At 53.1% G+C, this 23,262-nt stretch overlaps 1 protein-coding gene across 2 annotated transcripts in view; it reads left to right on the top strand.

Annotated features, from left to right (window-relative positions):
* The window catches only part of LOC133356247 (mitogen-activated protein kinase-binding protein 1-like), a 50,946-nt gene that overhangs the window by 25,428 nt on the left and 2,256 nt on the right, over nucleotides 1-23,262 (top strand). Inside the window, exons 11-30 of one of the 2 annotated variants that reach the window (XM_061573639.1) lie at nucleotides 383-567; nucleotides 1,709-1,800; nucleotides 3,169-3,294; nucleotides 4,274-4,344; nucleotides 4,837-4,958; nucleotides 5,893-5,968; nucleotides 6,320-6,431; nucleotides 8,239-8,302; nucleotides 9,128-9,241; nucleotides 10,764-10,960; nucleotides 11,752-11,810; nucleotides 12,800-13,057; nucleotides 13,406-13,608; nucleotides 14,922-15,061; nucleotides 15,627-15,923; nucleotides 16,538-16,661; nucleotides 16,935-17,091; nucleotides 17,817-18,003; nucleotides 18,764-20,608; nucleotides 22,633-22,718. In XM_061573639.1, the coding sequence (XP_061429623.1) occupies nucleotides 383-567; nucleotides 1,709-1,800; nucleotides 3,169-3,294; nucleotides 4,274-4,344; nucleotides 4,837-4,958; nucleotides 5,893-5,968; nucleotides 6,320-6,431; nucleotides 8,239-8,302; nucleotides 9,128-9,241; nucleotides 10,764-10,960; nucleotides 11,752-11,810; nucleotides 12,800-13,057; nucleotides 13,406-13,608; nucleotides 14,922-15,061; nucleotides 15,627-15,923; nucleotides 16,538-16,661; nucleotides 16,935-17,091; nucleotides 17,817-18,003; nucleotides 18,764-20,608; nucleotides 22,633-22,718 (4,515 nt within the window). Of the gene's footprint in view, nucleotides 1-382; nucleotides 568-1,708; nucleotides 1,801-3,168; nucleotides 3,295-4,273; nucleotides 4,345-4,836; nucleotides 4,959-5,892; nucleotides 5,969-6,319; nucleotides 6,432-8,238; nucleotides 8,303-9,127; nucleotides 9,242-10,763; nucleotides 10,961-11,751; nucleotides 11,811-12,799; nucleotides 13,058-13,405; nucleotides 13,609-14,921; nucleotides 15,062-15,626; nucleotides 15,924-16,537; nucleotides 16,662-16,934; nucleotides 17,092-17,813; nucleotides 18,004-18,763; nucleotides 20,609-22,632; nucleotides 22,719-23,262 lie in introns of both variants that reach the window. The other variant, XM_061573638.1, reaches the window with a different exon arrangement.

Below are 23,262 nucleotides of genomic sequence, written 5' to 3'. Positions count from 1 at the left end.
TATTAACCGGGGCGGCCGCTGGGTACTAACCGTGAACCCCCGTGTTGTACTGCGCATCTCTCCCACCGTGTTTTTGGGTTGCAGCGCGTGTTGTTTGGCACGATGTCTGACGTTTTGCTCAAAGGTGCCAGAAGCGGCTTCGGAGAATCCTTCTCAGTTCCTGAAAACATGTCGGAGAGCTATGTGTTAATCGGCTGACATCCAGGCAATGAATGGCGGGCTGATATATATATGTAGATCACACCTGACACTGCGTTGCAATAAATAGATCACACCTGACACTGCGATGAAATAAATATCTCGCCGTAAAGACGCAGTCGTGGATCTCGCATCGTATCATGTCGCTGACCGGTCGAAAAATGCTTTCCCCGTTGGGCCGCAGGAGCTGCTCAAGGTGATGTACTGCGATGAGAGCTTGCAGTCGCTGCAGGACCTGGACTACAACCCCGCGGGCAGCACCGACAAGACGGACCACACGCTTACCGAGGCCAAGCTGGGCATCCGGGCCCTGTGCGTGAGCCCCGACGGGCAACACCTGGCCTCCGGGGACCGCATCGGCACCGTCCGGTGAGCAGCCCGAACCCCTCACCGGATTCGTAGAGTCCCTCCGGTACTCGCGGCGTCCCCGCGCCCCCCCACGCTCCCTCGACCCATGTTGGGCGTGAGGCGCTCCCGAAGCAAGGCGCGCCGCGTTTAGCAGGCGGGTATCTGTCTGCGGTGATTTCGCAGGAAGGGCCGACTGTTTGCTAAGTGGATTCTATCCTACGTAGGTAATTTGCAGGTGGCTTTTTGAATTTGGGCTGTGACATGGTGCATAAAGCCCTCCCTCCCCCCCTTCCTCCCTCCCTCGACATCTGCTGTGAAGCGGACGGCGCATGATATTTCTTTGCGGTTGATACACCCACAGTATTTCCAAGCTTTAAACTTTTAAACTCCTTTTACCAGGGGGGTTGCGCCGCTCGAACCACAAACCTCTACAGTGAACGGCAAACACGGTACCGCAGTGATGCGCCTGTAGCGTCGTGGCATCCTGGTGTGTGCCATGTGCCGGCAGACTGCGTTGTTGGAGAGTTTCGTTGTCCACTAAACCTGTTTATTTTTAAATCCTTTATATTAAGTTCACTTGCTTACTTGCTTGCGCGCTTACGACCGTGCAAATCTTTCGATCGTTTTTTAACCCACTTCCCGTGATCCAATCGAGCTGACATTTTGCACACAGACTCGTTGTGCATGACAATTTATTTTCGTGAAAAAAAATTTCCTAAATTTTCCACTTTTTAGGAAAAAAAAATTTCACTAACACAATCATATATTTTTCCTAAACACAGAAAATTATTCAAGAAAACAACTAAAATGTACAATATAAACAATCATACAAAAACTGAAAACCTTATAATCCTTATATACGACTTTCCTTATATTTAATTTAAAATACCAATGTGATAAAAATGAAACTCTTACTCAAGAAAAACAGAAATGAATAATAAAATAAAACCGATGCCACGCATATAAAGGATTTATAGTGAAAAACTTTGTTTTTACAGGTTAATTTTTCATTGTTTCGGTGGCCCAGGGTCATTCTTGCAATTGACACTCATCCTGGTCACTTTGAGTTCTCATCTGGTTCAACAAAATTAAATTGGAAGTTTGAGACTTGGGTCCGTCCTGTATAGAATGTGACCTGATCGCAACGTGGACTTTGTGACAGGATCCACGACCTGCAGTTCCTGGACGAGGTGATGCAGATCGATGCCCACGACTCGGAGGTGCTCTGCCTGGAGTACTCCCAGCCCGAGACAGGTGATGCCCGCTTACCGTGAATTGTCGTCGCCAGCCATTGTCTCTCCACTGCTGAATGAAGGCCACCCCACACGCTGTTGCCATCTGGCCTCGGTCCATTGCTGCTGCCACAGAGAGGAGGCTGCGGCTCTGATCAAACGCATCATTAACATTGGTGTTACATTTGTAGTGTCTTCAAAAATTACTCACACTGACACGTAACAAGTCACCTGCTTACACTTTGTTCACCTATTCTGGCACCAGTCGTAGGCACTCCTATAACTATCTGTACGGTGACTTTTGGTTAACTTCTCCCTACTCTTATCTACCTTCCGCCTCCCTTATCCTGCGCTCAGCAGCTCTGCTCTCAGCAACTTCGCACACAGCGTCTCCGCACACAGCATCTTCGCACACAGCAACTCCGCACACAGCGTCTCCGCACACAGCGTCTCCACATACAGCGTCCTCGCACACAGCGTCTCCGCACACAGCATCTCCGCACACAGCGTCTTCGCACACAGCGTCTCCGCACACAGCATCTCCGCACACAGCGTCTCCGCACACAGCGTCTCCGCACACAGCGTCTCCCCACACAGCGTCTTCGCACACAGCGTCTCCCCACACAGCGTCTTCGCACACAGCGTCTTCGCACACAGCGTCTACACACACAGCGTCTCTGCACACAGCGTCTTCATACACAGCGTCTCCAAAACAGCGTCTCCGCACACAGCGTCTTCGTACACAGCGTCTCCGCACACAGCGACTCCATGCACAGCGTCTTCGCACACAGCGTCTCCGCACACAGCGTCTCCGCACACAGCATCTTCGCACACAGCGTCTCTACATCTCCACCGCTGCCCTCACCTACGCTCCCTCAGAACCCGCTCACCCGTCTGTCCTGGGCGGGGGGATCAGCCAACACCCGCCCGGCGACGGCGTGCGGGTTGCGAGGTCCCATTGACGGCTGGAGCGACAGCGGCGAGATGTCTTCACACTTGGTCCCCGGCAACAGCTCCCCGTTCTGCTCACGCACACGTCCTTTGCTAATTATCCGAGACCTCTCGTGCGTCTCTTTAAGCTCTCGCCAGGCTGGCGCCTATCGGACCATCAATCAACCCTTATCTCCCATCTCCCTGGCAACACCTCCGGTCTCAGCGTGCACAACCGGTCGACCCCGTTTGCACCTGCTTCACCCCTTACAACTGGCGGTTTGTCCGTGAAAACCTCACGCGCACCTGTTTGGCCTCGGTTGCCCTCGGTTAACTGTGCGCACCGCGTATGTCACTACTCTACACATTTATTACGGCGTCTCCATTGCACGACGATGACGATCAATCGTAGTGGGCTGAGGTGCTGTGCTGGGACGACTTGGTCGCTTGTGAACCGCAGGAGTGAAGCTGCTGGCGTCTGCCAGTAGAGACCGGCTGATCCATGTGCTGGACGTCGAGGGCAACTACGACCTCATGCAGACGCTGGACGACCACTCCTCCTCGATCACCGCCGTCAAGTTCATCGGTAATTGCGCGTGCGATTTTTCCTTGGCCATAAAGCTCCGAATAGCTCTTGCTTAGAGCTCTGTGTTCTGTAAAAGTGGAGTTTTTCTGGGGGTTAAATCACGTAAATGCAAATGTGTCCTTAAACCCCACCACCGCCCGACACTGCCAATTAGTAAGGGTTTTGTCATGTAAACAAATACGTGCCAATTTGTTACTAGTTCAGTTTTAACCGGTTGTGTGTTGGAGAGTAAACCCACTACAACATTTACAATTTGAGTGCCGTGACGTTTCGCCGGTAGTTATAACAACAACAACCAGCCTCATCAGGCGACAGTCAGAGTTGTGGAGAATCCTCCTGTTTCTTCGGTCTCACATAGAGGGATAACTGTGATGTCATCGCTTTTGAGCCAATCAGATGTGAAGACTAGAGGGGAGCGGGGTTAATATTATGCACATAAATTACAATGGATACTTATTATTGGTTGGGTTATTCACAGGTAATCAACATACATTATGTATCGATTTTACGCATGCACATTGTGAATGTACGTTATGTATGTACGTTATTTAACACGTAGGCTTTCACGACCGATATCCATAACATAGGTTTTTTTTCGTGTTAGATCATGTAAATATAAATGTGTCGTTAAACCCGCCATCACCTGACACAGCCAATTAGTAAGGTTTGTCACGTAAACGGAACATGCCAATTCGTCACTAGTACAGCACGCTTGTTTGTTGGAGAGCAAATCCACAACATTTACAATCTGAGTACGACGTTTCGCCAGTAATTACAACTAGAATCGTCAACTATCACCCCAAAAAAAGAAACTTACGTATGAACGTTATTTTGAACGTTCTTATGTTTGGCCGGTTCGGGTCGGCCTTTTTGATCGGTGCTGTTCGCCGTGTGTTGCAGCATCGTGTGTTGCAAGTCATCAAAAGACGTTATTGCTGCTGCATTGGCAAATCTCTGTGCTTTTCCCCTCTGGAACCAGGAGGTGCTGAGCAGCTTAACATGGTGAGCTGCGGAGCTGACAAATCCATCTACTTCCGCACAGCACTGAAGGTATGATGTCGCAACACTTGACTGCCCTGTTGAATGTTTGTTTGGTAGCGAGTAGTTTGTACGTTAACAGAGGCCGACAGCAGGGCAGCGCAGCGGTAACACTCGTGCCTCACGGCTGGAATGACCTGGGTTCGAATCCCGACTCGGGCCTGGCAAATTTAGAGCGCGACACGGGAACACGATAGCCGTCTCATTTCAAATGACGTCACGGGACGCTTTAATGTCTACTACCGCGAGTGAAACGGGTGGCGTGTAGCATTTACGGTTAATATGCGCTGCAGTAATAACCACCTCGGCCTGCCAGGTTCGAGCCACGAACCTCCGTAACGATCAGCGACAGCACTTCCACGAGGGCCAGGTCGCCGGCCCGAGTAAATTTATGAGCAAAATAAATAAAAATAAAATACATGGAAATAAATCACTAAAACTAAATAGAATAAATAAATAAAAACTTTCTAAAAATTAAATGAAGTGTCGGTCTCTTTCCTCCAGTCTCCGGATGGACTGAGGTTCTCCCGGGTTCACCACGTGGTGGCGAAGGCCACGCTCTACGACATGGACGTGGACGCGACGGGGAAGTACGCCGTCGTCGGCTGTCAGGACCGCAACGTCAGGTACGTCACGGCGTACATCCGAGTCATCACGAATTGTTCCCGAGCCCGCCCCACGACCCATTCATCTCCCCCCTTATAACCAACCACCGTTACTGTTCCCTCTTCATTTTCTTATTTTATGGCTATAACTCATTCATTCAATCCATTCGTCATCAACATTTACTGTCATCAATTACGCTTTCACCGAATTCAGGCATCACAGATTCGCCCCCCACATAGCTTCCTATCATCTATTTGATTCACCTCATCACCATTACATTCACACGCGTTGTACCGTTTCGTAATTCTCTGTAAAGTGTCTCAGTTAAGGCGCAATATAAATTACGTTAAGATAAGATCATCATCGTTACACCGCTCCTCTCATGCCGACTTGCATCTGTGAAAGATTTTTATTCTTATTACTTTTTATTAAACACAGTTTGCTAAGAACTTCGGGGAAAAGAGACGCGACGGTGGCAAGGGCAATTCCAGAAGTGAGGGGCTGCTGTTTTCCGTGATGTAAAATTAGCATCCTCTTCAATTGATGATGACGATGTTTATAAAGTAAAACATTTTGTGTAGCGTTATTTGTAACAATGTTAATGGAGTAGGGGAAAAGCTGTTTTGCGCTGACGATTCCACGTGAACATGAAAGTGATGTTTATTTATTACGGTTTTTTTGCCATTGTGATTCACCAAAGCGAGGCCGTATGTATGAACAATTAACACCCAGTCTGCGCAGTGTTTAATGTACCACGGTACGAACACTTAGAGCCTGCAATGTCACACGCGGTGCAACGGCGTAGTGCACTGATGAGCGGCGGTGCAGTGGCGTGCTGCTCAATGGCACGTGACGAATGTTGAGATTGTGGCAAGAGCATTTTCAATGCGGTTAATGGTAGGAACGCACCAAAGCTGGCAAACACTGCTTTTCCTTGGCAAACATCCCCCACAGGATTTTCGATGTTTCAAGTGGGAAACAGAAGAAGTGCTACAAGGGCTCCCAGGGCAAGGATGGCTCTCTCATCAAGGTCGGTTGGTTACAACGCTCGCATACTTCCTGGCCTCTGACCTGACGATGCTTGACGCAGTTTCGAGCGACACGTCGTATATATTTGCTGAATTTGTCCGTGAGAATTGTTTTTCAACTTGCCAGAGAGCTGAAACAATAGTTGATGCAGTAATTAAACGCTTGTATACCGCGTGACTACCTCGCCTTGTATGCAGGGGGTTGTGGGTTTGATCCCGACCCTGAGGCCTGTATATTTGGAGTTTGCATTTCTCTCTCCCCATGGTCACATGGATTGGGCCAGATCATTGCGTGGCCTAACCCGGAAAATCAATAAATGAATCAACAGTCGTGTCTGTGAACTTGCCTCCAGTTGCAGATGGATCCCTCCGGGATGTACGTAGCCACCAGCTGCTCCGACAAGAATCTCTCGCTCTTTGATTTCTACACGGGGGAGTGTGTGGCCTCCGCCTTTGGGCATTCAGGTGACATTCACAACTTATAAACAACACACACACACGCATGCATGTGTAGTGGCGTTTATTCACGCGGACAACTTCGTCTTTTTCTCCTGTGTCACTTTATTCGTAGCATCCCACACGGATGCTCCTCACGTTCTAACACCACAAACTCCCGTCGCGAACTCCCTTTAGCTCCGCCAGCCTGCTACTCCGAGCTCACTCTCCCTGGCTCCACTAGCCTGTTTTCCGCTAGCCTCTTACTGTATACGCCGCCAGCTTCTCACCCCACTAGCCTCTCACTGATATCCCGCTAGTCTATTCTCCGCTAGCCTATCACACTCACACTAAGGATTCTGCAAGCCTCTCCTCCGCTAACCTGTTACTACACCCACACCTCCAACCTCGCCCGTGCCCCCAGCGGGGGTTCAGCCAACACCGCTGGGGAGGACGAGTCGTGGAAGGGCGAGGTCCCGGACTCCTCTTGTTTTGACTTCTTCACTTCTTCATCTCCAACCAACTCAACTCCGTTGCTTCGCCCATCCCCTTATATTCCCCTCCTCATTAAGAGTCCTCAGGTGACTCTCGTTAAGCCGGCGTCCTCCCGGCGTCTCCTGCACGTGCTCCCCCTCTTATCCAGTGGTGGAGCCAGTGGGGGGAGGGGGGTGGGGTGGCACGTGCCCCCCCCAAAGATCCAATAAGTCCTTACTAACAACTCCTGTCATTTTTCATTGCTGGAGGGGTTTCCCCCCCTACCTGAAAATCCTGGCTCCACCTCTGCTCTTATCACTTCTATCTCTTGCCTTCTTGGCGCCTACTCCGTGTTTGCATTTGCAGCCAGCCAATCACTGCCTCTTTCCCTAATTGCTGGCGTCTCTTTGTCTGCTGTCTCTCAGGCCTCACGCTTGCACCTGCTCGTACCTGACCTGACCTCACTGTTTGCAACCCCGTACATGAATGTAACTGCTGCGCGCGTTACGCCACTACACATGTACACCACATTCACATGTCTGAATCTGTTTTGTTCATAGTTCAAATAAAATACTTGGTACGTATGTTGTTTGCGGTCATCCGTATAACGCCAGGCCGCCACGAATGCACTGTTACACTCATGGGTATAGTCTGCTAGTGGCAGATGTTGCGCTTTTCACCCAGTTAAGTAATTTGCCTTGTAATTTTTGTTCCAATTTGGACCGTGACCCTGGCACGCACACCCCCGTTATTAAATGTTTTATTTTACCAGGTAAGGCCCACTCAGCTATGCAGATATATTTCAGAAGCTACCTAGCCACGAATGATCGCTCAACAAAGTGGCATATCACGTGGAAATTTACAGCAGCCAAATACTCTTAAAACGCGCGTCGATACTAAATGTGGAGGGAAAACCCGGAGGACCCGAAGAAAAATGTACGCAACCACAGGGAAAAACATTCAAACTCTACATATACAGCAGGCGTCAGGGTCGGGATCGAACGCACAACCTCCTGCATACCAGGCGAGATAGTTAACATCTTGCGGGACCTCGAACGTCCGCTACCAGAGCACAATGGCGCATTATCGTGGAAGGTATAAAGATAGTGGTGGAAGTCTCTGGATGGGGTGGGAGGGGGGTTGCTCAGTGATTAATAACGCAATGATTAATCGCCGTCACTTGCGGAGAATGTACGGAACAACGCTGGTCTCATATCGTTTGCTGATGTAATTGTTACGGTTTTACACATGAAACCTCCAGTTTTCAAACATCCAATGTATGATGCTGTTTATTGTTGAAGGTTGATGATTAATTAACACTTGATTTGTTGTTGTTTTGTTCACGTGTAATGTTATCTTTCAGAAATTGTGACGGGTATGAAATTTAGCCACGACTGCAAGCATCTCATTTCAGTATCGGGGGACAGGTGAGCTTTTAAAATATATGTTAAATAAATGTTGTAGCAAACTAAGGATTTATTTATCGAATTGAAGGTGCCAAACGAACCGGACTCCGGCAGAGAGTGTCACTGTGTGGGTGCCACGGGAGAGAAGGCCCAAAGAGTTCCACAGTGCGGGTGCCACGGGAGAGAAGGCCCAGAGAGTCCCACAATGCGGGTGCCACGGGAGAGAAGGCCCAGAGAGTTCCACAGTGCGGGTGCCACGGGAGTGAAGGCCCAGAGTGTTCCACAGTGCGGGTGCCACGGGAGAGAAGGTCCAAAGATCGCCCCCGTGGACTTGAGTTTCATTCTGGGGAAGCAGAGGAGATCTAAGTCCAGGGTATACGGGGTTGCGAGATCATTCAGGGTCTTGAATGTGAGGAGGAAGATGACCTTGAATTCAGTGCAGAATTTAGTCGGCAAATGGTGAAGTAATGCGAGAACAGGGGTTATTTGTTTACGAATGAGGCGTTTGTGTCACGACCCTAGTCGCCCGAATTCTTAATGGAATGTGTCAGATTAAAACGTGAGACCAATTTCTCCCGTGTTGGCGGGCCGAGAGAATCGGACGTAAGTGGGCATTGTTCTGTCGGTGAATAAAGCGACCTCGACGATTTTCTAACTTTTTGCATCTTGAAAGCTTAATGATGGATCGAGGATCGCACCGAGATTCCTGACTTCCCCACGTGTGGTACATTGTGACCCCACCGATCGTCAAACTGAGTGAACCAGCCACCACCCGGCCGGCCAGCGGTGAGATTCAGATGGGAATATGCCTCCCGAGTCTCATGGCGAGCGTGCCTCTGTTTGCAGCTGCATGTTCCTGTGGCGGCTGCCGTCGGACCTGACGAGCGTCATGCAGCGGCGGCTTGGAGAGATGACCCAGAACCGGAAACCAGCACTGCCCAAGCAGCCCCCGGCTCTCCGGTGAGGCCCGTGGCTCCCCCTGGTGCGCTGGATGGAGATGGCCGTGCGGTGGAACTTCCAAATTCCTATGGCAGGCGCGAGTTTCTCCACGAAGCAACAACTGTTGACTTCTCCAACTTTGATTGACCCCGGAGAGACGATGTGCAGAGTTAACCCCCAGCATAGACAAGACCTAAAACACAAAAACGCATGCGGTGGCAAGCGTAGTGCGCCATGAATCTTACCACCTGAGTTCAATTCTCAACCACGGCTCATATAGGTCATGAGTGACGTCTGAAATCCGGGTCACCATACATCTCACGTGACAATTGCACAGCCCAGCCCTCATCCCCAGGCCCCCATCCGCCCTCCGTGACCTCCTTCACAAAGAGATCAAAGTCAAAATGTGTATTATTCCACCGGAATATTTTTGTCCGGATCTGAGTGATAAAAAAACCCCAGCTGGATATCAGCCAGATTCAGATCCTCAGCAGATATTGTGTGGCCATTCCCCTCGGGGTTCGGGATGATGTCTGGTTCATTAAAGGACGCTGCCAGCGCAGTTTTTTATGTCTTGCAAGCGAACAAACCAAAAGGTACAGGTGCAGCCCTGCAATTGCCTGCTCACAGCCACTGCTGGAAGAATTGCCTCTGCCAGTGGGAGTTCCAGAGATCCCCTAGTACAGGGTATTTTGACCTACTCTTTCACGCTGGTCAGTACGTATTGGAAGGAGAGGTGGGAGTACTCACCTTTGACCCCCACCACACATGACCGGCCAATCACAGACTTAACTGCCATCCACTCATGAAATTTAGTCACGCGTGGGTTTTTTTTTTAGAAATTTCCGGTGTTTCGGTATCCCCCCACATGTATAATAAACACAGCTCATCATTAATTGGCCGAAACAATCTTACAAATAAACACCCAACGTGGCAGCGGCAGCAGGACCCTCCTTACAAAGAGTCTTCCAACTCTCCTGGCTAAATAAGTAAATAATAATGATTCAATCATGATTACACTGGTCAACAAAAAAAAAATTCTGGCCTGGACTTTTGCAGCTGTTTTAGACTAATTTCAGGGTGCTGATTCCAAATCTGATCTCAGATTTGCTCTATCACATCTCATTTTATGCTATCGGCATACCCCATTTTCATTGATTTTACCCGAAATTAACTCTGTCACTTATGATTGCAAGTTGTTGCGAGTCAGTGACTGATTTAGTGTTAAAATATGGTGCTGTATTTTTAGGATAGTGTGTTTATAATATTATTTAATGTAGATATCCACATTTATTTAATATTTTTCTTCTGCAGTTTTTATTGAAAATGCAAAATTTGATATCTCAAAAACCTGATGTGATAGAAAAAACTAATGCCAGATTTGGAATCAGCACCCCAAAATTACCTTTAAACCGTTGGAATACCTTATGCCAGAAAAAGTGTGTTGACCAGTGTTATTATTATAAGCTCCCTTTGACCATGGTGGTGCATGGCTGAGCCCGAAGTGCTGAAGGTGCGAGGGCGCCGGACGTGCGTTCTGCAGCAGGGAGACGTACGTGATGCAGCCGCGTGCGGCCGTGCTCGGATACATCACGGAGGAGCGCGAGGGCGGCGAGGAGGAGCGCGAGGGCAGCGAGGAGGAGGAGTGCGAGGACGACGTCGAGGAGGAGCGTGAGGACGACGTCGAGGAGGAGCGTGAGGACGACGTCGAGGAGGAATCGGACGGACTCGACGCTGTCAGTGAGTGTCGCCAACTGCGCCTCAGCGTCGCACATCCGACCGTCACGTTCCCCGCCCCGACCACTTAACCGCCCCGCACCCAGCACGGTATTTGCGCGCGGTGTAACCGTCACGCTCCACGGACATCCACATTTTCCGGGTTGCGCGCAGATGTGTCGCCGTAGACGGGACACTACAGCGGTGGACGCTTTGCCGCACTGTCCGCTGCTGCCCTCCGCGTAGTCTCGCAGCCTGTGACACCTGTTATGCACGGTGATTACCCACGCGAGCGCTGTTATCCAGGCTCAAGCCTGCTTGGCTCTCGAGACCTGATGGAACCAGGTGCATTCTGGGCTATTTGGTCAACCACTTCAGAACATCGTCAGCAGCCCGCTGCGCACATTTCCTCCGTGAATGGAGGATTACAAACAAGTCACAGTGGTTTGATTGTGGCCATGCAACTCACACTGTGGACCGTATAGTTGACCCATAGAGACTCCTAAAAACCCATAGAGATACATTAAAGACAAGCCGCAGTGGAGCGATTGTGGCAACGCAACCCACACTATGGACCCTATAGTGAACCACTGTATTCTGCACTCCTTCAACGGAGCAGGGATAGCAAAGCTACACAAACTCTCTCTGCTGAAGCCCTCTTGACATGGGAATTTATCTCCCGAACGTATTGCCATACGCACGAGCAGAATTGAATGGCTTGAAATCCCAGCCGCCTGTAGTTGACGTTTTCACATTCTCACACTGACTGTTAAAAAACGTGTTTCTGACTGCGTTGTTTGTCCTCTCCTCTCCAGTCTCACTGGATGATTGCATGAAGAGAACAGCAAAGACCCCAAACTGGGCTAGGCTCCAGGTGAGAGGGAAAGAGCATCGCACGCCGGTGCGTCGCCTTCCAAACAGGTCGCAAAACGGGTTTTGATTCCTTACCTTTACCCGTACCCGGCCGCGCCAGGGTCGCAAACGGGTACCCATACCCGTACCCGATACCCGGCCGGGTACGGGTAGCCAGGTATCGGGTAGGGTACGGGTATCGGGTACCCGATTGCGACCTCTGGGATGAAGCCATGTTGCAGGCGTGGGTGGGTTGATTCTAGGAAATTGAATTGTGAGAAGAGACAAGACGTTGGGAAATGAGTGACAAACGGTTACTCACCAGTGACTCACGGCCTACCCGTACCCGGCCGCACCAGGGTCGCAAACGGGTACCCGTACCCGGCCAGGTACGGGTAGCCGGGTATCGGGTAGGGTACGGGTATCGGGTACCCGGTTGCGACCTCTGCTTCCAAATCCTGTCAAATTCTAACAATTACCGGCAGATTACTCAATTGGGATCGCACACAGCAGCAACCATCACCCCCCTCGTGCTGCACAGGGACAGCTGCCATTGGGGGTGCCCCTCGAATGTTTGAGATGAGAAGTGATGTCTGGCGCTCTGAACTGCCGAGGTGTGTAAGCGAGTGCCATTTAAATGGGAGATTATAGATTCATTTATATTGTTATGATCCTGCTGTGTGTGTGTTACAGGGCGTAATTCCTGGAGGACGTAAGTTAGTGTGGGTGTTCATAGTCTGGATTGCTACCACAGCGGTGTAACGGTTATCGCGCCGCACTCGCAATCCAGAGGTTGGCAATTCATTTTCCAACGGAGCAAGTTCATTAAAAGTCCCCGCCCACGTCTTGTCCACCCCGCAGTCTAACTGCCTAAACCGAAGTTGAGTCCATCGGCAGGCCGCAACACGTGGTGGGGTTAAGTGTGGGTGCTCCCAACTCGAAACAGCGAGAACGAGTGGTGCGGATGGCGTGGTGCATGGGCCTCTCGCGTGACGTGCTCGCCGTTTGCAGCGAGTGCCGAACGGCACAGAGGCGGGCCAGGAGGCGGCCGGCGTGGCCTGGCAACCGCGCAGGCGCTGGGGCCAAGGCATTGACAAGGAGCAGACCGAGAAGTCGCTGCAGGACCTGTGCAGGCTCAGCGTGGAGACGCCGACGCCCTCACCGCTGACGGAGCGCGACTCGTGCTGCTCGCTCGAGAGCGGGGACGGTGTGTGCATCGAGGAGGCCACCAAGCTGGCACCCACCGACCTCAATGATCTATTCAAAGAGGTGAGCTGTGCGTGTGTGTGTGTGTCGTTTTTGGACGATGTAGTACGGGAGGCAGGATTCGGAGCTGAGTGGACTTGCTGATGACTTGGTACCAGCGTTATCAGGATCGGCCTCGGTGAAAGAGGCTCGTGAAAGACGCTACAGGGCAGTGCCAGGCTAGGTGTAATTTGAGGCTACTAGGCGTTTGGAGGCAGTCGCCCTTGGCAACAACGGATGGTGGAGGAGCAACACTTAACGAGCGGAGCGCTGGGCAGCTAAAACACACATTGCTTAAAGTGGGAGCTCGCCAGCAGCGCTTGCCCCAACGGCCTGTTAAAGGCTACACTGGGGATCGTTTTGTCTTTGCAGCTGGAGAGCGGCAGGCGCACGAGCGAACCGTTCTCCAAGCCCGGCGCGGGCCGCTTGGAGACGCCGCCGCCGTCGCGAAACGAGGCCGCCCCGTCCCCCGAGCTGGACACGCCGAGCGACGACGCTGGCGGTGCCGGCGGCGGCAGCGGCGGCGAGGCCATCATCTACACGCAGCCCGGCGATGCCGACGCTGCCCCTGACAGGTGAGCCGCACAGCGCGGTACGGCCGCCATGGCCGTCCCAGGTTGGTCACCGGGAGAGATTCGGGGACATTTTTTTTTTTACGGGAAATGAAGCCCCCTGCATACGGAGTCTCACCGGCATTCCTCCCCAAGGTCTAGTTCTTTCGTGCACGGCAGTGCAGAGACGAGCAACCGAGATTTGGGACGGCAACATATTTTATAAACTGGTCCCAGGATTAAAATTAAAACAAATGTTTTTATTTTAGAGCTACGTGGCTTTTCTTCAGAAGTGACCTGGCTATCACAAATTATAGCTCAACGAAGCGGCTTATCATCAAGTGTAAATTTATAGCAGCCAAATAGTCTCAACTATTTTTCCGGAGGACCCAGAGAATAATCCACGCGACCACGGGGAGAGAGACACGCAGACCCCAAATATACAGCAGCGCCTGGGTCAGGATCAAACCTACGACTTCTTGCATACCACGCGAGTTAACATTTCCTAGCCACCGTGGCGCACCCCCTGTTCTCTCCCCATTGGGACGGCGCTGGCTATGAGCTGGTTACTCGCTCTGGAGCCCCCACTCGGGGGGGTGAGGGGGCCGAGGAGCGGGCAGCCGCTGACCGTGCACCCCATGCCCTATTCAGCTGTGCAGTCGCACGTGGAGCTGAAGGTGTTGTAGCTATAGGTGTTCCGTTATAATAGGTATCGGAATTGAATACGATGAGTGAAGTTGTAATTCCAGTAAGTTAATGGGTGTTCGGTTATAATAGGAGTTAGGTTGTAACAGGTTTTAGGTTGTGTTCGACTGTAATAGGTGTTGAGTGCCGCGTTGGGACAATGCATTGGCGAGCAGCGCGGAATCTTAAATTTATGTCGGCGATGTCGGCGATGCTACGGCCGTGGTGTAGTGGGCTCGCTCACTGGACTCGCAATCCAGCGGTCGCCGGCTCCATTCCATCTCAAGTTTCTTGAATCCGCCACCGCCACCTCCTTCCGCTCAGCGCTACAAGCGGGTTCACCGCAGTCTCGTCGATCGGCAGGTCGCGTGTGTGGCGAGGTAAAGTGTGGGTACGCCCCCACCCAGGTCACTCTTGCAAGTGAGACTATCCTTGTCTCTTTTGAGTTTTCACCTGGTTCGGATGTCGGTCCAGTTTTGGAAGAGTAGGCCAAACATACTACTGGACTGGAGACCGAGAGGACCTTCTGCTAGCAGTGACATGAGCAAGTGATTGCAGTCCTGCACCTTTACCTTTTTTACAGATTGATTAGTGGATCATTTTGTGGATGGCAGTACTGTGGTGGTGGTGGTGGTGGTGGTTTTTGTTGTCAGTGACTACCAGGTGACGGAAATCCCCAAAAGCGTGCGCGGCAAGAGGAGCCCACGAGCCCACGCGAGGGCCAGCCCCAACCATGTGTCCAGCCACAGCCCGGCCCACGACGTCACAGCCAGCTTGCCCCCTCCGCTTGCTGGTCAGTCTGTTAGACGTCGCAGCCGGCCTGTCCCCTGCCTGATGGTTAGTCTCCGAGACCTTTCATTGTAAAATGGAGAGAAATGCCGATAGAATACCGCGGTGTCGCACGTACGCGGATACCAACTGGCTTTGCCATCCACGCTGGGGCCGTGGATGGCAAAGCCAGTGTGTTTTATGACCGTGCGGGTTTTCTCTGCTGTGCTGCTGCTGCGCCGCTCTCCGTCGCGTTTTTGAGTTGTGCCTCCTCCTGCGTGTTGCTGGGCACAATGTCCGACTTTTGTTTTCTCCTCCGTGCGTTGGCAGCTTCTTCAGGAACCGATTTTGATGACGGTCGAGTTATTGTGTACTAGAAGACTTGACATAACGATGGCAATGGCGCGTGTCCGCCATCACTCGTGACGTTTCACGTTACCCCCCCCCCGCCCCCCAGAAACCACTTGACTTCGCACGGTGGGTCACGTGACGGAATCCGTGTCCTCGCCTGCGTCTCGCGAGAACTCGGGTGCAGCAGGGACTCGGGTGCCACTGCTCACAGGCTGATTGGAATGTTTGTGGTGTGACAGATTTGGAGCGGCCAGACCTCCTCGGTGCGGAGATGTGTTCCGAACTGTCCAAGATTGAGGAGGATATTGAGGACGAAGATAAGGACGAGGACGCTGAGGAGGTTCATGATGATAACGAGAAGGAGGAGGAAGAGGAGGAAGAGGAGGAAGAGGAGGAAGAGGAGGAAGAGGAGGAGGAGGAAGAGGAGGAGGAAGAATGTACCGCTCTGGAGGAGGAAGAGGAGCCATCTCAAATGCCCAAGCAAGAGACCTTCTTGAAACAGAACTTTGAAACACTGGCAGACTTCGTCCGCAATGGTGCGCGTGCGCGCACTCTCGCTCACACACTGATACCTACAGGGCATTGCTGGGCGGATTCACATGGCTGTGTCAGCGTGCCACCGCATCTCATGGCACTGCACAGATAACTGGGCATGTTGATTGCTTATGGGGGGGGTATATGGGTATTTGTGCGAGTCAAGGTTTCTTGCTGAGGTCTATAGGTAGCTGCACTAGCGTATGGGCCCAATGTTGTGATTTTATGGGTATCTGTGTGAGTCTGGGTTTGTATGTGGGTCTGTTTACAGATAACTTGTCGGCATATAGATGTTTGGCCAATGCCGGTTACATTGTGGTTTTTGTAGCTACTTGCATGCTTAAACACCCACTCACATACAGTCACACTCACCCTCGACAGAACAGGGGGATAACATACAAAATGTGTCGGGAATCGAAACCAGGCCCTTCTCGCTGCTCGGCGCGCGAGTGCCACTAATGCGCCTCCACCAGCTTTGCCGGCCGTGTCGATCGCGAATGGGAAAACGGTGACCGCTTCCCACAGCGCTGAGGCTCCTGGAAGGAAGGGGGTGGGGGAAGCTGGCCTTGGCCCATTGTTGCATCACCGTTTTTTTCCATTTTAATTTCCCTTCCAGAGCTGTTCGACCGGAGCCTGGAGGGGCTCTGTCCCACCCCGCAGCCGAGGAAGGAGATCGCGCTGAACCCCCGCCTCAGCATCTCCTCGCGCTTCCTCTTCAAGGCCTTCCGCACGCAGCCCAGGTGTGAGGGCGGCGAGGCTGCGCATCCACCTCCATCCATCTACCTCCATCTCCAATTATCTCTATCTATCTCCCACCTGGTTTAACGACGCGGCCGAGCGGTAGTGCACTCACCGCTCATTGCAGAGGTTTGCGGTTTGAGCCCAGCGGCCACCCTGGTTAATGCTGTGAACCGTGAGCGGCTTGATGTGTTTGTCCAAAAATCTAAAATGAACGAATGTGACACACTTTTTTTTGGGAAAGTACAACCGGCTGGTTCTGTTTGACTGCGTAGGGAAGGGCGCCAGCTGCCCATGAGACCGCGACTGTTGCCGGCGAACCCACCGACGCTGTTGGACAGGGCTGCGACGCAGGAGCTGCCACTGGGCCGGCGCGAGTGCCAATCCCACGCGTCCGAGACCCTCGGCACGACCCGGCTCTTGCCTCCTCCCGTGAGTCGCTCTCGGGGCCGTCCCGAGTCGTGACGCCGAGCAACCGGGTCCCTACCGTCGTGTTCATCATTCTCCCCGTGCGATGCCAATCGCGCCATTGGCGTCACGTTCTCATGAGAGGGAAGGATCCGTTCGGAACTGCCAACAGAGCACTGCAACCCCCCCCCCCCCACCACCTTGTTGGAGAATGGGCCACAGCAGCGGATATTGCAGAGCTATCATGACAAACTTTACTAATTGGCTGCCGGGTGGTGGCGGGTTTAACGACGCATTTAACTAAAAACAAAAGCTTGTATAATGGATGATATTGGTCGCGAAAGCCTACGTGTTAAATTGCACAGCTGCTTCTGAGATCCCTTCAAGTGGCCTCTAGTCCACAAAGTAGGGTTGCAGCACTCTCTCAAGCGCACCTGCTACAAAGAGTGATGTTGGTCGTATGTCAGGCAAGATTCTCAAAACTGTAATTTATCCAAATCAAGTGCAGGACCACCTCTAACGGCATGCTTTTTGTGTGCGGTCATTGGTGACCGGAGCCTGAGACGATTAACTCACTGCACTTAAGATCCCAAGTTTATTCACAGGCAAAACCTAAAACCTGGATTGGAACCCAAGATCTCAGCGGTGCCGGCTCAGCCGCCTCTGCCCTCCGAGCCACTGGTTTCAACTCATTCTGGTCCTGACTTTTGGTTGACATGATTTCTCGTTGTCTCGTTGGGTGGCAGAAGGACCCGGGCAGCGAGGAGAGGAGCCTGGCACTCGCGGGAAGTCACGATTGCGACAAAATCGCCAAGTCCCAGTCCGACCACATCGGCAACACCGAGGCAGCGGGAGACGGAAGTACGGGGCCCGTTGTTCCCGGCCTGCAGCCCCCTGCAGTGAAATCGTCATCAGCTCCTGACCTCGGTGATGCAGGTGATGATGATGACTTGTTCTTGATAGAGCACCCTTGGTACATTTGAAGGGTGCCTCCAGTGGCAGCTGCTGTCCCTGTGTGGCACGAGATGAGTTAGCACCTGGTCTGCAACCGGGCGTTTCAATGTATTGGCAGTATACCGGTGGTGCGTGGTGGTAAAGAGAAGTAAAGTAAAAAAAAACACAATCTTTTTTTTATTTTCCCACGATTCGCAACCCCGGTCAGAAAATCTTGCGGGGGTGGTGGTGCGTCAAAATCAGTTCTCGTGATGTCGAAGCAGTCGTATAGACGGGATGTTTATACGAGCGGCTGAACACGAAGCTTCACAGTCTGTTGCCGTATAGCAGCAACCCAGCCCTGATGACGATTGACTGGCTCCCTGTTCTAAAGGCACATTTTGACTCGTTCCAGAGATTTGGGTCGGACGGTTCCTCGATTTAACGGAACCAAATCAATGGTCAATATTGAGTGGACCCTGGCGGTGGCCACTGGTGAAAACTAGGCTTCGACATGAGTGATAAATCCAAGTATTTACACGGTTAACTCACCCGCAGGGTGACCCGTCGAATTCGAACTGAGAACGTCTGAGACGAGCAACGAACGCGCGTCCGCTGGCCCGCGCGCCACTGCGGCTTGTAAGCGCCACAGTGCCCGTGAACAAAGTGACCTGCGGACCTGCGGCCTCCACTATCCCCTGGCATCTCCGGACGTAACGTGTTTGGTGACAGCAGTTCAGGCTGTTTGTTTTCTCGTTTTCAGCCACGCAGCTTCACGGTCGCCCGCTGTGGACCGAGACAGAACGGAGGGCGCCGCAGCGCAGGCTGCTGCCTCTGTCTCCTGGCTGCGGCGGCAGCGACGCCGTGCCGACGGCTTCCGAGGAGGGCGCGTCGCCGTGCGCGTCGGGCACGGAGGGGCCAAGCGCGGACACGACGGAGAGCCTCGCCGCGAGATGCGCAATGAGCGGCGACGACGACGCCACCTCCGTCGCGAAGGCCGCCTTGACGGACACGCTCGACGATGGATCTCGTGCCGCCATGGAAGGCGCCGCCAAGCGGAAAAAGGAAACGGCTCCGGCCAACGACGTCGCTGCGCGTGAGAGAGGATTCGCCAGGTCATCCCAAGGTCAAGAGCGGGCATCGTTCGGCAGCGTACCCCCCAGCTGTTCCGCTCCATCAAGGCTGTCGAAGAGTGACGGAGCGGAGGAGGAAGCTCCAAGCAAGCTCCTCGACAGGACGATGATGCCGCCTCCGGACTTGAGCGCGTTTGGAGCAAACCCAACAAAGCAGAGACCGAGTTCCGCGCGGCGCAGCGTGAAGCCGGGGGGTCCCTCCGTGCCGTCCACAGAGTCCAGAGTGAAGCCGGCGTTGAACTCCGGCAAGCGGGTGTGCGCTGAAGGTGCCGGCGGATCGGTGGGGAGAGCACAACGCGACGTCGATTGTGAATCGGAGAAGGGAATCTCAAGTCCTACCGATGGAAGTTCCTCGCAGGTAGCCGACGCAAGAGAATCGGAGTCGCAGCTACGCTGCGATGTAACACCGCAACGTAACGTTGCAACGCACCGAAGCGATGCCACCCAGCGCGGCGATGCCAGCGAGAGAGGCCACCCCGAGAACGGCAAGCCACAGCCAAACCAGAGCTCCTCTCGGGCTCATGCCGCTCAAGACAAACCATTGGCTGCAGAGCAGGACTCCAATCATTCCGATGCCTTTGCTACAAAGGTAAATCCCGCAGGTGATTCTGTAATTGCGGAAGTAGCTCACGGTAAAGGGCTTGCTGCGAGACGTCGGGTTGCGATCCACAAAGAGCAAGCGGCCAGCGCTGCTGCGGACAACGCGGACTGCAGCGATGACGCGAGGCTTCTGGGAGCGCAGCGTCGAGGCGTCGGAGCAGCGCCGTGCGGCGGCAGTGTCGTCGCCACATCCTGCGGAGCGGCTGCCCGGTCGGGCAATGGCCAGGCGTCTGTAGAAGGCGGAACATTCGTCGTGAATATTTCGGACAATTTGAAAAGCGCCCGGGGGTCGGGTGTGCGCGTCGACACTCCGGAAAATCTGCGGAACGGAAACGCGGCGCCCGACTCGATCGCACGTGCAAGCGGCGGGGGTGTTGAGAGGGGCAGCTCTAGCCAAGTGAGCTGCGCCGGGGCGCCGCCACCTCGTACGGAAATGCTTGTCAAGAGGGGCTCTGATAAGCCCAGAGTCGAGTCGGACCGCAGACCGTCAGGGCGGACGGCGGGAGTGGGGAGAACGTCCACGCCTGAATCGGCCTCCTCCTGCCCGGTGCCCGGCGACGCGGCGTCTGTGCCGGGACAGACGAGGGAGCTGGTGAACGGCCGTACGGGCGGGGGTGGCAACCCTCCTTCTGCGGAGGCCTCCGCGGACGGAAAGGGGGGCGGCTCGGCCTCGGGGCTCTCTGCGACAAAGGAGGCGTTTGCGGGCAACTTAAAGAACAATGGCCGCCTGAAGTGCATCGAGATCTCTGACGGAAGCAATGGAGCACCAGGACAGCTTACTGGAGCTGCTGAGGACGCTGCTGCCGCTGCTGAGCATACACAGTTGAACAGGAAGAACCTCTTGCCCGGCGACCGAGAGCTCGACGGTGACACAGGTGCGTGCATCCTCGCTCGTTAACCGTAGCAGCCCGGCGCGTGCGACGCAACCGCCGAGCGACTGTCCGCGCGTGCTCGCTAATTCGCTCGCTCCACGTAAACATCACAGAAATTTACCTTCCGAAGCCCTTGTGGCTCGATGTCAAAACTTGACGTTGGGGCCCTGACAATGTCAGATGTTGCAATGCCTCGCGTGACGACGTCACGCCGAGTGTCTTGCCAAAATTAAACTGGTCGTAGGCTGAATATACTCGCATCACCATCATCATTAACGCCGCAATATGACAAAAATTACTCTCATTAAGGGGTTGTAAAGTATCACGCGTGAATGATTTAGCATCTGCGGGGTGATGATTCTAATTTCAGTGCCATTTATATCTATTTAAATGGCTCCCCAATTACAGGATTTATCAGAGGAAGTCGGAGGATGGTGATTGTGGTGATAAGTCATGGAGCGTGTATTAATGCACTTGCATGCGTGCCCGCGCACGTGCCCACTTGGCTCTACAATCATTTATGGAATCGATTATCGGTCGTGAAAGCCATTAAACAATCTGTAAATTAAATTCGGTTCGACTTGGGTCACGATTTAGCCGATCGAAGCGAACATTGGAGCCGCGCGACGCACATGCTCCCATGTGATTGGTCACATGACCACACTAACTTCTTTACAACTATGTTTTGTGCTTAGTTTGTTGTCCTTCCCCCGCACCTCCGATTAGCACAGTTGGCTACGTACGGTGCGAAAAAAGTTCAACGTACATACATCGACTCACACAGAGACCCATAGACTCACATAGAGACCCTGAGTTTGATGTCCTTCCCCCGCACTTACGATTAGCACGGTTTGCTACGTACGGTGCGAAAGAAGTTCAAGGTACATACGTTAATTGGCTGTCGGGTTGAGGAGGATTTTTTAAAGACATTTTTACCTGCCGATAATATTAGTCGTGAAAGCCTAACGAGAACATGAATATGTCATCGGGATTTTCATTATGCGCGGGCGATTATCGACGACGCCAGAATCCAAAATTAACGACCCAACTCCCAGGGTGTAACCTCACGATGCCAATTGGACCTTGGGAAATATTTGGAACAGATGGAGAGGGAGAGCAGGAGGGAGTTTGACAGACGGGGATGGGGGAGTAGGAATGTTAATCCTCGAGACAGCGTGGCAGGATGAGGAGCGGGGATTACCGCCGCCGGGAATGAGCAGGAATGGAGTTGTAGCTCGCAGTCGTACTGCGCCGCCATGTCGCGCAAGCTCCGGCATTTGTGTTTTGCGTCCCGCAGACGATGGCGGACGCCGCTCGCATATTTGTGTGTCTCTAGGAACGGCGGGAAGAGTTAGCGAACGCGACGTGAGAATATAGGTTATGTCGCCCCGCAATTATCGCCAGGCCAAGAACTGTGTTTGCCAGTGAAATCCACGTATTCGCTTGAGCAAAATAAAAAAAAAGGTGATGCTGCTGCGTTTGGCAGTGGGTGCACAAGCGCAGTGCTCAACACGCTCGTTAGCAACACTGTATGGCCTTAAAATAAAATTAACGCAGCAAACGCAACGTGCCATCAATAAGGGCCATTGCTTGAAACGTCGCTTGACATGTCGCCTATATATACGTAGATATTTTTTTCTTTGAAGGTTCCGCACAGTGCTATTGACAGACACGTTGAGTTGAAGAGATTCCCTGCTGCTCAAACGAGCCACATTGAGGCACCGCCGCTGCTGTTTACAGCCCCTGCAGATAGCCGGTGCTCGTGATTTCACATTCATATGGCGGCGGGGGAGGGGGGGGGGGCAAGTCTCTCCATAGGGCAACCACCATTGTTGACCTCCCCACAAAGGCGGTGCAAATTTTATCGACCCTGGAGGCGACGATGTTGCCGAGTCCGCAACCCCCTGGCCGGGATGTGAACTCGGGAGCTTTCCGATTGCTAGCCGCCCGCTATGCCGCCGCCACCACCACGCCAGCCGTGTGACTGAATGTTGAGCGTCGTCGCGTTGCGCTGTGCATTGTTTCAGGGCTGCCCGTGACGGAGGAGGATTGTCAGCTGGTCCTGAGCGAGCTGCGTTCCGCGGTGCGCAAAGCTCTACGCCTCTACAACCGGGTAAGACGACAGCGGGTTACGTGAGGTGTATACACGTGAGGTGTATGCACGTTAAGTGTACGCACGTAAGGGCTACGCACGCAAGAGTTTCGCTACACGAGCGGTACGCAACGCGAGGTATACGCACCACACCAGGTACTCATTTGGGGCTTATTCGACCTCGGGGAGGTCCAGGACCGGATGTGGTGGCACAGCGGCCTTGGCCATGCAGACTTGTCCATCTTGAAGGAGTCTGTCCGGGCGTTGTGTGTGCGATGTTCGTGGTCGTGTCCGCGTGGTTCTTTCCTGGCTCCCTGGGCTGCTCGCAGGCTCGCCGAGCTGCTCGCTGGCTCACAGGGACGGGCGGGAGCTGGCGGTCGCGATGTGAGCGGCGCGTGGTTGTCCGCGTGCTGCAGGTTTCCGCCGGAGCCTCTTGAGAGGGCCGGAGGCTCTGCTGCAGAGAGAGAGGCGGCTCGCAATTCGAGGGTTGCGAGTTCAAATCCTGGTTGGGGGGGTTTGATTCACCGGGGCTTGTTTTAAGCGAGTGCCGCTCTGTGGGGGAAAT

The sequence above is a fragment of the Lethenteron reissneri genome, chromosome 53 (assembly GCF_015708825.2).
Source record: "Lethenteron reissneri isolate LAM-NWPU_2019-01 chromosome 53, ASM1570882v1, whole genome shotgun sequence".
NCBI classification, from domain to species: domain Eukaryota; kingdom Metazoa; phylum Chordata; class Hyperoartia; order Petromyzontiformes; family Petromyzontidae; genus Lethenteron; species Lethenteron reissneri.
Note: the sequence above shows the minus strand (reverse complement) of the source record. Positions and strands in the feature narration are given on the sequence as shown.